Source organism: Sturnus vulgaris, chromosome 3, assembly GCF_052056855.1.
Source record: "Sturnus vulgaris isolate bStuVul1 chromosome 3, bStuVul1.hap1, whole genome shotgun sequence".
Taxonomy (NCBI): Eukaryota; Metazoa; Chordata; class Aves; order Passeriformes; family Sturnidae; genus Sturnus; species Sturnus vulgaris.
The window spans coordinates 18,692,194-18,707,271 of NC_142245.1; the positions used below are offsets into that span (position 1 = coordinate 18,692,194).

Genomic DNA, 15,078 nt, shown 5'->3' on the forward strand with positions numbered 1-15,078 from the left:
CTTTGAAATTCTTTAAGAGGGTAACTTACTCAGTTCTTTTAAATGGATATGAAGAGCATCTAAATGAGTAAGTTTGTCCAACGAGTAAATACTAATTTTCTGGGTTATGTGACCTGAGTTTTCAAGAACTTCAGGCCCAGGTCTGAACCAGAAGAATGAAATGAGTTAATTCATAAGGAGGTGGGGAGTGTAGATCTGTGTTTCACATTTTGATGTGGGCTTCTTGCTGTAAACCAGCATTACTGCAGCTTATCTAGTTCTGTCAGTTGTGGTAACTTTTTGAATGGAGGCAGTGTGATCATTTACATACAAAAAGATGAATACAACTTCAAACCACATTGCTGTCTTCATATTGTTGGACAAATAGCAAGTACCGTGTTCTCAGCATGCAAAATGGAAAACAGTATTTTTCATAGCAAGCTTAATATTTTAAAATATTATTTAATATTTTATTTTTGGAATGTTAGAGTGGGGAAATCAGCAAATGCCTGGTGTTGTAATGCAGGCCCTATTAAGAGTATTTGTTTTGGTGTTTGTAACAGATCCTTTGAGTGAACTTTGTCATCTATTAATAATGTGACAAGAAACACAGAAACAGGAAAGCACACTTATGTCAAAAGCAAGACAAAGTGTCATCTGGAACAATGCACAGATGTATAACTAAAATATTTTTGTCTGTGCCTGCCACAGCAGGGATTCTGTTTAACCCTTGTTTCATCTGGTCTAGATTAAATTAATACAACAAGTCATTCCTTTTTTTTTCCCCCTCACCATTCTCATCACATTTACAGTAGCTGATTTTTCTTCCATAGATGCTTCTGCCCATGACTGTTGCATCCTAGGGGAAAAAAAATGCTTTTGTCCAAGAAAAAGATAATAGAGTTGTCCTTTAAGCATAACTGAGAGAGCAACTTGAATAAAACCATGAGCATCTTTAAAAAGTGGAGCAAGACCATACTGTGGTAGGATCAGGTAGTTCAAGTGTTAACAGAGCAAACATTTTCATTTGCAAAAAGCAATAGTTCTACTTCCCTGCTGCTGCTTTAGGGCTTGGGTGGTGTCTGTTTTCTTGAAAACATCTGTACAGTAAAGATTAGCAGCTTCACTTTTCCCAGTCCTTCACCTTTAATGTACAGGAATGCAGTAGTTTGTCAGCTCTGTTTTGTCGGGAGGGCAGAGCCAATGCAGGGTGTTGGCAGCTTCATTGGGAGGCTTGATAATTTCCAGCTTTAGACTTAGATGGAACTATCAACTGTCACTTTTGGGAGAGGTTCTTGCAGTAGCTACCTCACACATTCATGTAATTTATATACTTCAAAATAGTCTGTTATAGTAAAAGTATAGATTTCTTAATATCTTCTGTGAGTGCTTCTGTGACTGCTGCTCACATTACTGTGGTATGTAGGATATCAGAGAATCATAGAATCATTTAGGTTGGAAAAGACCTCAGAGATCATGGAGTCCATCAGTTAACCTACAACTACAGGTCTTTTTAGTACCTCCAGGGATGGTGACTCCACAGAACTCCTTAGTGAAACAGAGCCATTGATACCATTATTGGGTTTTGGTAGCTGGGGAAATAGGGCATCAAGAAGCATTGATAAACATCATGCAGGCAGTTTGTGCTGAAATACAGACAGGAATTGAGGCCTTTTTCAGGTTATATGCCCTGCCTGTATCTCTTGCTAAACCAATAGCCAGTATTTATATCCTGACTTACTTTGTGTACATTCGGTGTTGAAGCCTGTGGGACTGAAAGGCAGCTACACATTTCTGTTACACTTAATCTTGAAATGGTTTTCTAGAAACATTTGTGATAATTTTTGCTTTCCTACTTCTCCACACATAATAAATTCGGAGTCTGTAGCTCTCCCTGGGAACCAAATTTTCTACTTTGCAGCTATCTTTGGTATTTTCCTGGGTTTCCTGTTTTACTATTCAGATGACCATTATGCAGTAGAAATGCAAATTACCAATGAAAGTAAGTTTGCATATGGATGGTTGTGATTGGCCCCGTGTGTTTGTTATGTTTGACTTATCATTGTCCCTTTGGGTAGAGTTCCTTCCAGTAGAACAAACTGCTAATAATTAATGTGGAATTCCCCAGCAAAAATGTTCTAATTCTGTATTGCCAAATATCGAGTTGTTTTCTTATCTGAAGAGATGAAACTGGTATTTATGAGTCATCATTTATCAGATGTGGCTTAATTGTACTGGGTGTTAGAAACTTGTTGACAAAAGTGAAACTTTTTCAATCGGCTCCTTTAATGCCCAGACCTTAAGTCACAGCACAAATGCTTCTTTGAGTCTTGGTACATGTGTTCCTTCTCATGTGTAGGTGTTCCTAAGGGTGCATCTCATTTCTGTATTAATTCTTTTCTATTTTTCCCCTCCCTAAGATATCATTGACCCAGCTATCCTGCGTCCTGGTAGGCTGGATAAAACACTCTATGTGGGTTTGCCACCACCTGAAGATCGACTTGCTATTTTAAAGACCATCACCAGAGTGAGTATTTGGAAATACATCCTTAATCTTGAAGCTTGGTGGAACGATGTAAAACAAATCACATGTTACAAAGAATGTAACATGTAAATTGTAGGATCCTGTCTCATGAAACACTTTCAGCTATTCCATGAGGTCATCAACTCATCTGCTGTTAAATTTGCTCTGGGACTGGAAAGGGCTAATGAATCTTGAGTAAAGCAAACCTGTTAAGCATAGAAGTTGCTGCCTTTTTTAGTCACAGTTTGAACAGATTTAATTAGAAGATTCCTATCTGAGTGAGTAATGGGCCTAGAAGTGTTTTGTAAGCTTTTTTTGGGGGGTTCCAGACATTCAGCAGAATGATTCACAAGCTTCATCTGCATTTGCTCAACAGTAGTTGTGACATCTAATTGGCTTTAGTATTAAAAGAAGCTTGTGGTGATCGAGGTTGTAGGTCAAAGTAAATGTGAAAATGCAAAATCTGTGCCTTCGTAGGTCCTCCCTGTGGTGGACAGCATAATGTGCCACTTCAGAGATTTGGATTATAGAGTTCTGTGTGGGTGTTTCTCCAGGTGTGGCACATCAGGAATCAAGGCCTTAAGAAAGAACATAAAAAGCATTATGAATTACTTGGATATCTCCTACTTTTTTCCAGTAGATCAGCATTGATGCAAAATTGTTAAGGCCAGGTGTTCTGTCAGACCTTTTTCTGAGCTGCAAAGGAGACAAAGTCTTTACTATAGAGGAAAGATAGCATTATGAGAAGATGTTAGACTTTCCTTCATTTCTTCTGCACATTGCTTCATGGATGAAAATAGATTAGATATTCCCCCATTTGCTATTTGCAGTAGATCAATTTGTTGTTTCTAAGTTTTACAGAAATAGTTCAGTTAATACTTTTTACAACCCTGTTCTTAATATTCTTCATGAGATGTTGAGAGGAATTGAGTGTAACGTCTGTGGATACTGTAAGGAATCATGGTTTATATTTAACCAAATTTATTTTTAAAGGTAATTAGGGGTGTAGGGGAATAGTGCAGCAGAGCTTGGTGCTTTGCTCCCTTTCTCTCACTCTCAGGTTTCCCTTGCTCACAGTCTCTGCCACATGTAGCTACCAAGATACACGAACCCACCTGGCAAGGGCAGGATCACTCATGGGCAACACTGGGGACAAGGAACTGTAATGAGTCCTTACTATCTTTGAGCTTTCTCTTGTCTGTCAATGACCAGCTGGTTGTTAGGGAGAACTGTTTGCAGTTTCCTGTCAGGAACCAAGTGCAGAATTGTGTTTACTGCTGTAAATCTTGGGTGAGGTCTTTGAAAAGTGTCCTTGCTCCCTTCTTCTGGGAATCTTCGTGCTCACAGTCCTATCTTCCTCTTGGGATAATACCAAGAGGAGTGGCAATGGGATGTGGTAACCCTGTTATTATCCCACTGCCAAAACATTTTTGTCTTCTGCTGACAAATCAGCTTTGATGTGACCTTATCTGCTTATGGGCCTTCTTGAAAGAGGAATACATTGCACAGTGTTTATCAGCTTGATTTCTGTGGATCCTGTCACTAGTTATCATGTTGCTTATGGTAATCCTTGTGGTGAATGAGGAGTTAAATCTTAAAGATGTTTAGGAGTTACCTGAAAGAAGAACATGGAGTAGGAAGAGGGGGAAATGTGTAAAATTAATTTAAATACTTTATTTTTTGTTAGATTTCATCCATTGAGAACACCTTTGCTCAAGGGCAGAGAAAACAAAATATTTGGTGCAGATGTGAGTGGCTTCTGAATGATGGCATGCATTCCCAAAAATCTCCCAACAAATACATGCACAACATGTGGAAACACAGTCATTGCTGAATGAAAACATGGATGCCTAGAAAGGCATGAGGGGTAGAAAAGGGACTTGGGGGAGAAACAGGTTGTTAGGAAGACAGACAGCCTAAATGTAGGTTGCAACTTTGTTGTGAAAGACTTTTATTTCAGTTAACTTCTACCAATCAGTCATTCCCAATTATGAGTATTATGCAAGAGAAGCCTGTCTTCACATGTTTCAGTTACTACTGTACTTAAACATTCCTGCAAGCTCCATCAAGCTCTTCTGCTGCACAGAAATTGGCACCAGAGCAGGGAGAGCAAAAAACCAACGTATTTGCTCCACAAAGCAATTGGTAAAACATTTCTTTTTAGCAGAGGAGTCGCCTCTCTGGCTTGCAATTTCCTATAAGAATTACTAAAGTATCCCATGTGAAATTGTATGAAGCTTCCTCATTTCCAGGTTAAAGTCTCTCCTTTCTGGATGTTTCCAAATCAGGCTGCTCCTTTATCTTTTTGTTGCTGTGTTATTCCGGATTTTTTCCCTCTAACTGATAAAAGATTCATTCAAGATTGCTTTCTTACTCTGCCTAGTCCTTGACTGTTCCACTGTCTGTTATGTATTCAAGTGTTTTAACTTGCCAGCTACTATATACTATACTTTATTTTTTTCTCTTGAAGGTATTGTAGGTATGCAATATATTAGTTCCTCTAAAGGAGTCAGAAAATAACTATGTGAATTTGAGCATTTCTGTCGAATGAGTATGTGGCAGAAATTTATCATTGTATCATAAGTGTTCTTTCCTGTTAAAACTCGGATATTGTTTGATCAAAGACACATCTTGAATCTCTGTACTATCATGATAGTACTTTATTGTTGTCTAAGCATAACAGGAGAATCTCCAAGCTTACAGTGTTTGGAAATTTTGTTGGCTAGTCTGTTGACCATTTATGTCATTTAAGACCTTTGCTGTTGGAGATGCAAAAATAATAACAAAAGAAACCACTTCTGGGATCTTTGTGGAGGAAGCAGTAATAATATGGAAGAGTGTATCTACAGTATATATATTTTTAAAAAAATCTACAGTATATCTAAACTCCTTTGAAATCTAAATGGAAAACTTCTAAGTTTGAAAATCAATATCTAGAATATAGAAGATACACAATTAATTTAGTCTTAAAGGTGATAAGACTAAACTGATGTGCCTATTGCTAAGCTGTTTGATTTCAACACACAGTAAAACTAGAGGAAGTTCAGCTAAACAAAGCTGCTGAAACAACCAACTATTATTAAAAATAAGTCCACATATGGAATAGTGTTGATGTTACAATACCCTTGGGCAGGCTGGCCATCATTTCTTGAAAGAAAATCTAATCTGTGGGTGGCAAGTTAAAATTTAACATTTGTAAATATTTTCTAATTTAATGATTTTAAGGCTGATTATCCTTCTTGCTAGTTTGAGATTTAAAGTATTTGTATTTGTGTATTTGCAGGAAACTTGTAGGACCCCTATATGATTCCTGATTAAAAAAAACTTAATCACATCAGGGAGATGTATTAAAAAAAGTGTTTTCTTACCTTCTCATTTTCCTTACCTCAACTCCTTTAGGATGGTACCCGGCCTCCCCTAGAGAGTGATGTGAGCCTGGAGGAAATTGCTTACAGTCAGCACTGTGATTGTTTCACGTGAGTATCTTCTAGTTTTGACTTTCATACTTAATGTGCAGTGCCAGCAGTCTTTGATGCATGATCAGCTGTGTTTTGCTGGTATTATTAAGAGGGTTTCTTAACTTTATAAACCTTTTCCCTTAGGGTATTTTTCTTTACTTTCCCTCAGGCTTTTTTCCATGAAGTTGGTAGGAATATATGGATGCTCAAGTCTTCTTCATCTGGAAAAGTTTCACGTTGCAAATACAGAACAGTGGAGGCCTTTTGTTTTTCTTTAGTTTTATTTTACAATTCTTGCATCATCTGAGGACCAAAGAGCCCTCTTTAAGTTGTGTGCCCATACAAGTGGTGATGAAAACAAATTGGTTAAACAGCCATAACCAGCTTGTTCTGTCACAGAGCTGAGAGCAATCTGACAAAGTAATGAGGGCCCATTTCACCTTGTGCTTTGGGAATAGCAAGGTGTGGCTTTAGGGAAAGCTTGTCAGAATAATTTGCAGTTATGGTCCATAAAACAAAGCTTTAAGCTATTCAATAATTTAGTAATACTCAGTGTTTGTATGGAGTTCACAAAAGATAAAGTTTATGACAGGCTGCTTGCCACAATATTACTTGGAATAGATAAGCAGTTTTTCTTTCTAGACCTTTCACTCACTGGTTTATAGTATAGTGGTTTTTTTTGATCGGTGTGTGGGGGGTTTGGTTTGTTTTTTTTTGCTGTGGAGTTTTTGTGAGTTTTTTGTTTGTGGGTTTTTTGATGCTTTGGTTTATCTGTATTTTGAGTTTGGGGGTTTTGTGTCTGTGTGCATGTGTTTGGGTTTTTGTTGAGAGTTTTGATGTATTTGGTTTTGGTTTGTTTGAGGTTTTTCTTTTATCTGGATGGGTTTAATTTTTGATATTTAATTACTTTATGCCTGGTACCTCCAAGTGAAGCATAGGGAGTTAATTTTGAAAAAATTTTTGGTTCGATGATTTTCACCAGCTGAAAGACCTGAGAAAAGTTCCAGCTGTTCCAGTTCCAGGAAACTGGAAAGAAATACTTAAACTGATCTCACCATGTTTTGTGGATACTGTTATTTTAAAAGCATGTTAACTTTACTATTGATGCAGCTTTGAGCAACTCCTTTTTGTAATGGTGAGGGATTTCATTTGAATCTTTCATAAGATTTATAAAAAAAAGAAGTTATGTTCCCGAGAAGTGGCACAGAATTAATTAACCTTTTGACATTTTCAAAAATGCTGAATAGGGGTTTTGCATCTTTTCATGTTTCTCGTTAATTTGATCCTAATTTGTGGCTAAAATCTGAAGGGCATCACTTTGTAATGGAGATTGCAGACAGTGTAATCATCAGGTCTCTTTCCAGTGTTCTTAAGATGAAACTTTGTGACAGCACAACCAAATTTTAATGTCATTTTTAGTGTCTTGTCTTTCTATATGCCATCAGTAAAAGAGAAATTTATCCCCATTGACCTGTTGTTTGTATCCCTAGAGGGGCAGACCTTTCAGCTCTCGTGCGTGAGGCTTCCATTTGTGCCTGGAGACAGGAAATGGCCCTGCAGAATACTCAAAGCAAGAAAGGTAAGAAAGCTTTAAAAAGAAAATCTTAACTAACAGTGACAAGATAAATGGAATAGAAAGTAAAGTGGTTAAAGACAAGCATAAGGCTGTGAAAGCTCTACATCATTGATTGATTGACTTCTGAGTGAAACAAAAATTAAGTCACATAAGGGGAGACATGGGAGGGTACAGGAAAAAGTTGTGCTAGAAGTCAGTATAATCCTTATTTTTAAAGAATTGAATGTTGCAATGTTAAAGAAAAGTTGCTGTTAAATGGTTATGTAAACTGATTATTTTATAGACTAAACACCCCTTTGCCAATTTTCCCTGTCACTACCAAAGACTAATTATGCTGACGTGTTTGGAGGAGGGCTGTAAAGTGCACATTCCCTCATTTCCTACCTTTGGCACCCAGCTGTGTTGTGTAACTGAACACGTACATCCAGCACTGATGGAGTTGGGAAAATCTCAGTGTCACTTTTGATCTTTGGTGCTTAGCTCATCAGTGCTTCTTGCCAGAACTTTAACAGGGAGCTATAAATTGATTCAAGTACAATCTCTGCCCTTTCATTATCTGTCTGAACTGCTGGTTTAAGCTGTATTTTCCTGGGGATTTTTAAATTATAGATTGCAACTTTTATATAAAATGCCTGTCTGTTTAGATTTTTTCCCAGTATTTTGTTTGTTATTTTACCCTTAAGTCAAAATGCAAAGCTAAGATGAAATTGTGACTTTTCAGATTATGCCTTTGGAAAATATCATAGGCTTTCATTATGCCTCTGATTTCTAAGAGCAACACTGGTATTTTAATGGTTTAAATGATTCTTTTTGATCTAGTACCTATCCAGTCTTGTCTGGTTTTTAGGAATAGTAGGTTACCAGAGCACAGTGTTTGTATTCCCTGTTCTGAGACAACAAGCATGTTCAACTAGAGGAGGAAAAAACCCTGAGCTATAAGAACCTTCCCTGTTGTATGACTTGATTACCCATTTTGCTTCCTGTAGCTGGTTAAAACTCTTGATTTGGGATAGAAATACCTGAGTTTATCCTGGTCATTTCTATAATGGTTCAGAATACATCAGGCTTTATTCAAAGCTGTTCATCCATTGAATTCAGCCTTCACTGTTAGGATTGCAGCCAAAGCACTGTGTGAATGTGTAGGCAGCCAGCAAGTCCATAATGTATGTGCAGCTTGATTTGTGTGTTATAGCAACTGTTTGCTTGGACTGTCCTTGGGTTTCCAAGATGTCAGCCCTGATTGGTGTGAGAACATGTGAGGTGGTTTCTGATTTGAGACCTTGTTAATTTTTATCTTCAAGATAAGACTGGGGATGTTCTTCCTTCAGTTTTCAGCAAGCCACGCTCAGCTGCTTTACCTCCCACACTCTGTTTGGCTGTGGATGGATGCTGAGTGTCCTCCTCAGTCAATCCTTTGGAATCAGGGCTGCTCCTTTCTATTCTGGAGAAACTGTTGCAACTTCTTGTTATACCTGATATTTTCCCTCTGGAATAAATTCAGGGGTGTGGCTTTTTTAATCCTCAGCAGTGGTTTGCTTGAAGGTACTTTTAGAAAGTGAAATTGAAAGGTATCCTTTTTGTGATATTTCTTAGGAGAATTCAGAAATTCTACTGCCAACCTGAACAGGCTTAGGCAAGCTGATCATGTTAGTCACTATGGTCTGAGAATTGGCAGATACAGAAGTCTGACGGGGAAATTCCTAAAAATTGCCAGATTTCCACTCTTATGAAGTACTCCTGTATTTCCTCACCATTGGCCCAGCATTGACTGCTCAGAAAGGTTCACTGTCATTTGCAAACTTGGAGTTTCACTTCTGCCTCCATTTTCCAAACCAGTGAAGATGGTGCATAAAAGTGGTTTCAGCACCACTGCCAGAGACCCACCCTACTGCAGCAGTTTTGCAACTTCTCAGTCAAGTTCCTCAGAAACTTTGAAATACCATGTGCTCCTGGTGACTACTTCCCCTTGACATCTTAACTCACCTGTTTGCCTGAATCTTGTATATTTATTTCGAACAGATCTAGTTACACAGAATGTACAGGGTGTGAGAGATAATAGGAGAGATTCTTACTCCTATTCCAGCTGCAGTGACAAATACAGACCTTCAAAACTATGAGCATTTTGGTGCATTTTTATAAAAGATAGCCAGTGGTCCCATATCACCTGCAGTCTGTAAGGCTGATCCTAAGCAGAGAATCTGTGAGACTTGTTGTTGGAGCAGTTAAGAGCAAGTGTGGTTTAACAAGTGAGAATAAAGTTTTGCATCTTTGCAGTCGAATTTGAAAAGCAAGATCTGGTCCTTGTTTGATAGGAGCCACCTATCCCTCACTCATCTATGTAAACAGGAAAACACCAATTTCATATTTACAGTTTTCAGTACAGTCATATCTTTTAAAGATTGTACCTATTGATACACTTACTTCTTTTAATTTAACAATATAAATTGTTTTAAACAATAAAATATTTGTACCTGCTTATTCAGACTAAATTTTTTTGCCATCAGAAGTCGAGGCAAAGCATGTTAATGCAAGTAGCCGAGGTCTAGATTACTCACAGCTACATTGTCTACACGATCAAGCTTTGGGCAAGCTTTTATCACATAATAAGCATGAAGTAGTCTAACTTAATTGCAATGAGAGATTTTCTCCCTCCCTATAGCATTGTCACAGTTTGATTAAAAATTACATGCTTTAAAACAAAAATGAAAGCAAAATTAAATTCTCGTAGCTTCATTTTATTGTTTTATGGAGTTTTAATGATTCAGTCTAAAAGTAATCTGTCTTCTGGGAAAGTCCCAAGTTGAACCTTTTTCTTACTGTAAATAGCATTTCCTTGGGGAAGTAGGTTAAATTCCTGATATTTTAAACTTGCACCTTCAAATTTTCCAGGTGTAACTTTATCTGGTAATAGGAATGTTGAACATGAGCTCTAGAGAAGGTGGTATGTTTAGTTCAGTGAACATTAACCTTCATCTTTACCTTTAAAACAGGTAATAATAACTGTAGGCTATTTGCTCTTCTGCTTAATACCTCTGACAAAGTATACTTCATTTTTAATTTAGTACCTTCCACTTTCTGTTTAGTCTTTTATTGTATCAGCAGAAGATTTTTATTCAACTCAGACTCAAAATATATTAATGCTAGGAGCTTTTTCATGTTGGCACATCCCATTTCATGTGGCAGAGCTGGAAATAAAAGCAATAATCATCCTAATGAAAGAGATGAAAAGAATGCACCAAACAAGACTACAGTTTGTATTTCTGTCCTATCTGATACCTGTGCACAGGGTTAGCTGGTAATGAATCTTTGTGTAGTGGCATCCTGGGATTCTTAAATCCAGATTAAACAAGGTACTTGCTTGTGACAGCAGAGGAATCCATCATTTATTTGAGGTATGCTTATGTTTTAACATACTAAGAAAACCTGTTCAAAAGGTTATTATTAGGAGTAATTACTGTGGATAGCTGCATTAAGGTCCAAAAGGCAATTTGCATAAACTTAAACAGCAGTGAAAGCTTTCATCACTTCTGGGTAATGCAAGAGAAGGCAATGATATGAAGCCAATTATTTAGAAATTGAGTAGAATTGTAATGATAGCAAAATGTTTTCTAGGTACTTCTTAATAACAGGGAAGTTTAATACTGAATTTATGTTAAAAAATCCAGAACTGGAATCAGCAGAATTGGAGGGATTCACTTCCAGAAAGGTTAAGGGAATTCAGTTAGTTTTCATGACTGCTGCTTTGAAATACACACAACAGTCACTTGAGTGTCACTTGTCTGCAGTTTTAGTAATTTATTATGCTTTGTTCTTTAAGGAGAAATCAGGATTTCTCGTAAACACTTTGAAGAAGCTTTTAGGAAAGTGAAGTCTTCAGTGTCCAAGCAGGTAAGATAATACTCCAGTATGTAAGGCTCATTATTCCCTTGGGAAGGACACTCTTCTGATGCTGGAGACTGGTGGGAATGGTTAAGGTTGCAGCATACTTAAATGGATTTCAAACTGACACTACCTGTTTCTGCATCAAACAAACCTGATGTTTGTCCTAAGGTCAGAAATTAAAGCCTCCCTTTTCAGCTGCTGATGATGCACTGCATGTAGATGGCTTACCAAGATATCAAGGTTATTTTTCAGTGTGGTGCCTTGGACTTCACTGACATTCCCAGACTGATTATTAACCTGGCACTAAGCTCTTATGTCTGCTCAGTTTTCAGTTAGAAGTCCAGGCCTTTAGAGAGTGCACCACATCCTGCCACAACCCTTCCTCCCCCCGATGATAACACACAAAGATGCTCCGCCCTTTCTGCTGATGTTCAAGAAATGTAAATTTGAGATGGGACATAAAGCACATTTCATTATCTTAGTTATTTCCTATCACTCTTTTCATTACTTGGATTTGTTAAGGAAGTTTGTTGTAAATGTTAATGACTGAAAGGAAAGCTGTTCAATCATCTTAATGACTATAATTATGAAGTTTATATATAGGAATTGCTATTATTGCAGAGCTTGTGTCTAAGGTCTCCATGTGTTGGCAAGAGTGTACTGCAGCCAGAATACATTAATGTACTCATATGTAACACTAGCCAGAGAGCTTTGTAAACTATTTCCTTTCATTATTATTGTATTGTGATGGTCAGTGACGGTTCATAAAATGTAAAAGTGATCTGTGGCTCCAAGAACCTTTAAATATGATGTTGGTTGTTGTTTTCCCTTTGCTAATCACTAAGCAACCAACCACAAAAATGTAAAACATGGCAATGATTGTTAAGTATTAGAACATATTCCTTCTGGTTAACCAGAAATGTTATTCTGCATCTCAAAGGCAGCTTAAGTATCATGTGTCTGAGAGCCCTATATTTCAATTATATTCATCTGAAGACTTTTCAGTTAGGTATTTTGAAATATCTATTGCAGTACAAGATACTTATCTCCCGTTTCCAGCTGCTACTTCCTAGCTGCTAGGTAAATCCAGTCTGACAAAAACTCTACAGATCTTGCTATGAATACTGGAAAACTGGAAAAAAAAGGCTAAAAAAGCTGCATCTTATGGATGTTGTGCATCTCCCTCTCCTACCCCATACCCATCTCTGTTTGGTTTAATTGGTTGACTCAAGATAAACAAAAACAATTCTTAAAGCTGTGGACAGGCATCGCCTTCTGAAGCCAGTTATTTCAGTGGAAGTATTCTGTTCCTCAAAACTCTCATTTTGAGTAACCAGTGAAAAGGGTTAAGGAACAGTTAAGTTAGACTAGCAAAGGATGATCTTGTCTGTTCATTGTGCAGAACTAGATGGGGAGGAAAGTGTCAATTCACCTGCTCCTGTGATAAAGATGGCAGTGCCTTCTCAGTTGGTGACTCTCCCTGGAGAACATTTATGAGCCAAGATAGTGGGGGTTTGCCTTATTTAGTTTGGTTTTTTTTTGTAAATGTTTTAAAATGCAGCCAGTGACTCATAGAGCTGGTTTGTTTCACTTGCTTAAATATTTTAAAAATATTGAGTAATTTTTTTTACCACAGTCTGAGGTATTTTTCCTCTTCTCTTGGCACTTAGGATCAAATAATGTATGAAGAACTGCATCAGTCACTGTGCAGGTGATACATTTGGACAATTCCCAAAAGATACCTTACACTGGTGAAGAGTTCTGCTGTTCCTGTGCCTGCTTTCAAGAGCCAGGTTGGAAAGAAGCTCTACTAAATCCATCTCTCAATTTTTTATACTGCACCTGGAAAAAAGGTCATCACAACCTACTGCTCTAAAGCATCCTTAATTTAACTGTCTCCAGAATAAAAGATACATGCTTCCTTCTTATAACTATTTGCATTTTCCAAATGAATGCTTTTGGTGCTAAAAAGCTAATAGTATTCTCATCTCTTTGGTGCCCTGAATCAGAAATCGTTGAGGCACAGGCTAACCCTTCCAAGTGTTTACACTGCTCAAATAGCTGTTTTCAATCATCAGAGAAAATTGCTGTTTTCCAGAACAAGGACACTGAAAGAAGCACTGAGAGGACAGAGCTGCAAAGTAGGCTGGGAAAGTGCTGCACTGGATGTTATCACACCATTAATCATGCATTTTCCCAGTACAGTGACACATGATTGTGCCAGCACAGGTTCTCAGAGCTGCTCACAGTTTCCTTCCACCTCACCAAAATAAACTGCCCACAGAAGGCAAGCTGGGAGGGTTACCTAGGAGAGAGTAAAGTATGGAAATTGGAGAAGTGCTATGATACTATGATTCAACCTAGGAAACATTTGAGTTAATAGGAACTAACAAGCTGGTTCTTAATTATTTTTCTTAAATACATAAATCTTCAATATCGAGAAGTATCCAGATTAAGACAAAACACTGTAAGGTGACAGAGCCTACAACCTACAAGCCTTCAGGGAAAAAAACCCCATTAAATAGTTTTTGTAATCAACATCTAATCTGTAAGCATCCCCACTACCTATTTAGACATGTAAGAGTGAGATCATTTAATCTCCTACTTGAATTCATTTAAACAAATACCCTGAACAACCAGATCTAACTTTAAGAGTGACCTTGATAGAGAATAGTACCTTACATCTTAAATTCTCACAAGAAATCCTGCTGCACCTTTTTACCTGAAGGCCCATGTTGAAGGTTATCACATATAACTTACCACAGACTTGCATTTAGAAAATATTGATGCTCATGGTGTCGTTCTTACCAGTGGGATTTTTGCTCAACATGGGCTGACATTCCCTCCCTGTCCTAAGGAAGCTGGAGCCTCAGTGACTCAAATTCTGACTCATAAGACTAACAAATTAAGTCCCTGTATATAAAGCAGATGAAGATGATGATGTGCCTGCTTTTAATTGTAAATCATGCTTGAAACTTCAGCTATGATTCTCAGAAATCCAAGGTAAGCACCATCATTTTCAATACCGGGTTGGAAGGAAACCAATGATCATCTGGTTCAACCCTGCACAGCTAAATCGTACAAGTGTAAGACATTGGGGAATCCACCACTTCCCTGGGGAGATTTCTCACAGTGAGAACAATCAACTAGTGGAATAGTTTTCCTCATTTCCAAGTGGAAGCAGCCCTTACCCCTCATCTTTTCCATGTCACTCTTGTAAAAAGGGAATCTCCCTCATCTTCTTTGTAACCACCCCTGGAACACGGTGATAAGTTCTCTCCCTAAGCTTTGTTTTCTCAAGACTGCACAAACACAGTTCTCTCAGCTTATAATACTACAACAGTATAATAATGATACACTCAATTCACTTGAGTGGCTGAGTAGACCAATGAAAAGAATAAGTGATTTCTCCTTTATGGATATACAGAGAAGATTCCTGCTACTGTACTTGAAGACAGCTGCAAATGATGAGCTTAGGCAGGAGTGGAGTCCTCAAGTCCTGGCATATCCACCTAAGAATTTTCCTTTCCTTTTATGATGATATTCCTGTGGATGTATGGAGCAAGAAAGTGAAGTAGGACTTGCAAGGCAAGATAAGGGAGGAAATGCTATCAAGGAGTAGTAATAGCACTACAGTCTTGTCAAGAGTGCCAGCACAA

The 15,078-nt window shown here is 37.8% G+C and overlaps 1 protein-coding gene across 6 annotated transcripts in view; it reads left to right on the forward strand.

The window, feature by feature from the left end:
• NVL (nuclear VCP like) overlaps window positions 1-13,350 on the forward strand; it is a 37,450-nt gene extending 24,100 nt beyond the window's left edge. For 3 of the 6 annotated variants that reach the window (XM_088161135.1, XM_014877396.2, XM_088161134.1), the window contains 5 exons: window positions 2,400-2,506; window positions 5,903-5,979; window positions 7,452-7,540; window positions 11,355-11,425; window positions 13,090-13,350. In XM_088161135.1, the coding sequence (XP_088017261.1) occupies window positions 2,400-2,506; window positions 5,903-5,979; window positions 7,452-7,540; window positions 11,355-11,425; window positions 13,090-13,134 (389 nt within the window). In that variant the 3' untranslated portion in view covers window positions 13,135-13,350. The remainder of the gene's footprint in view (window positions 1-2,399; window positions 2,507-5,902; window positions 5,980-7,451; window positions 7,541-11,354; window positions 11,426-13,089) is intronic. The other 3 variants (XM_088161137.1, XM_088161133.1, XM_088161136.1) reach the window with 1 other exon arrangement.
• Window positions 13,351-15,078: the final 1,728 nt, after the last annotated feature.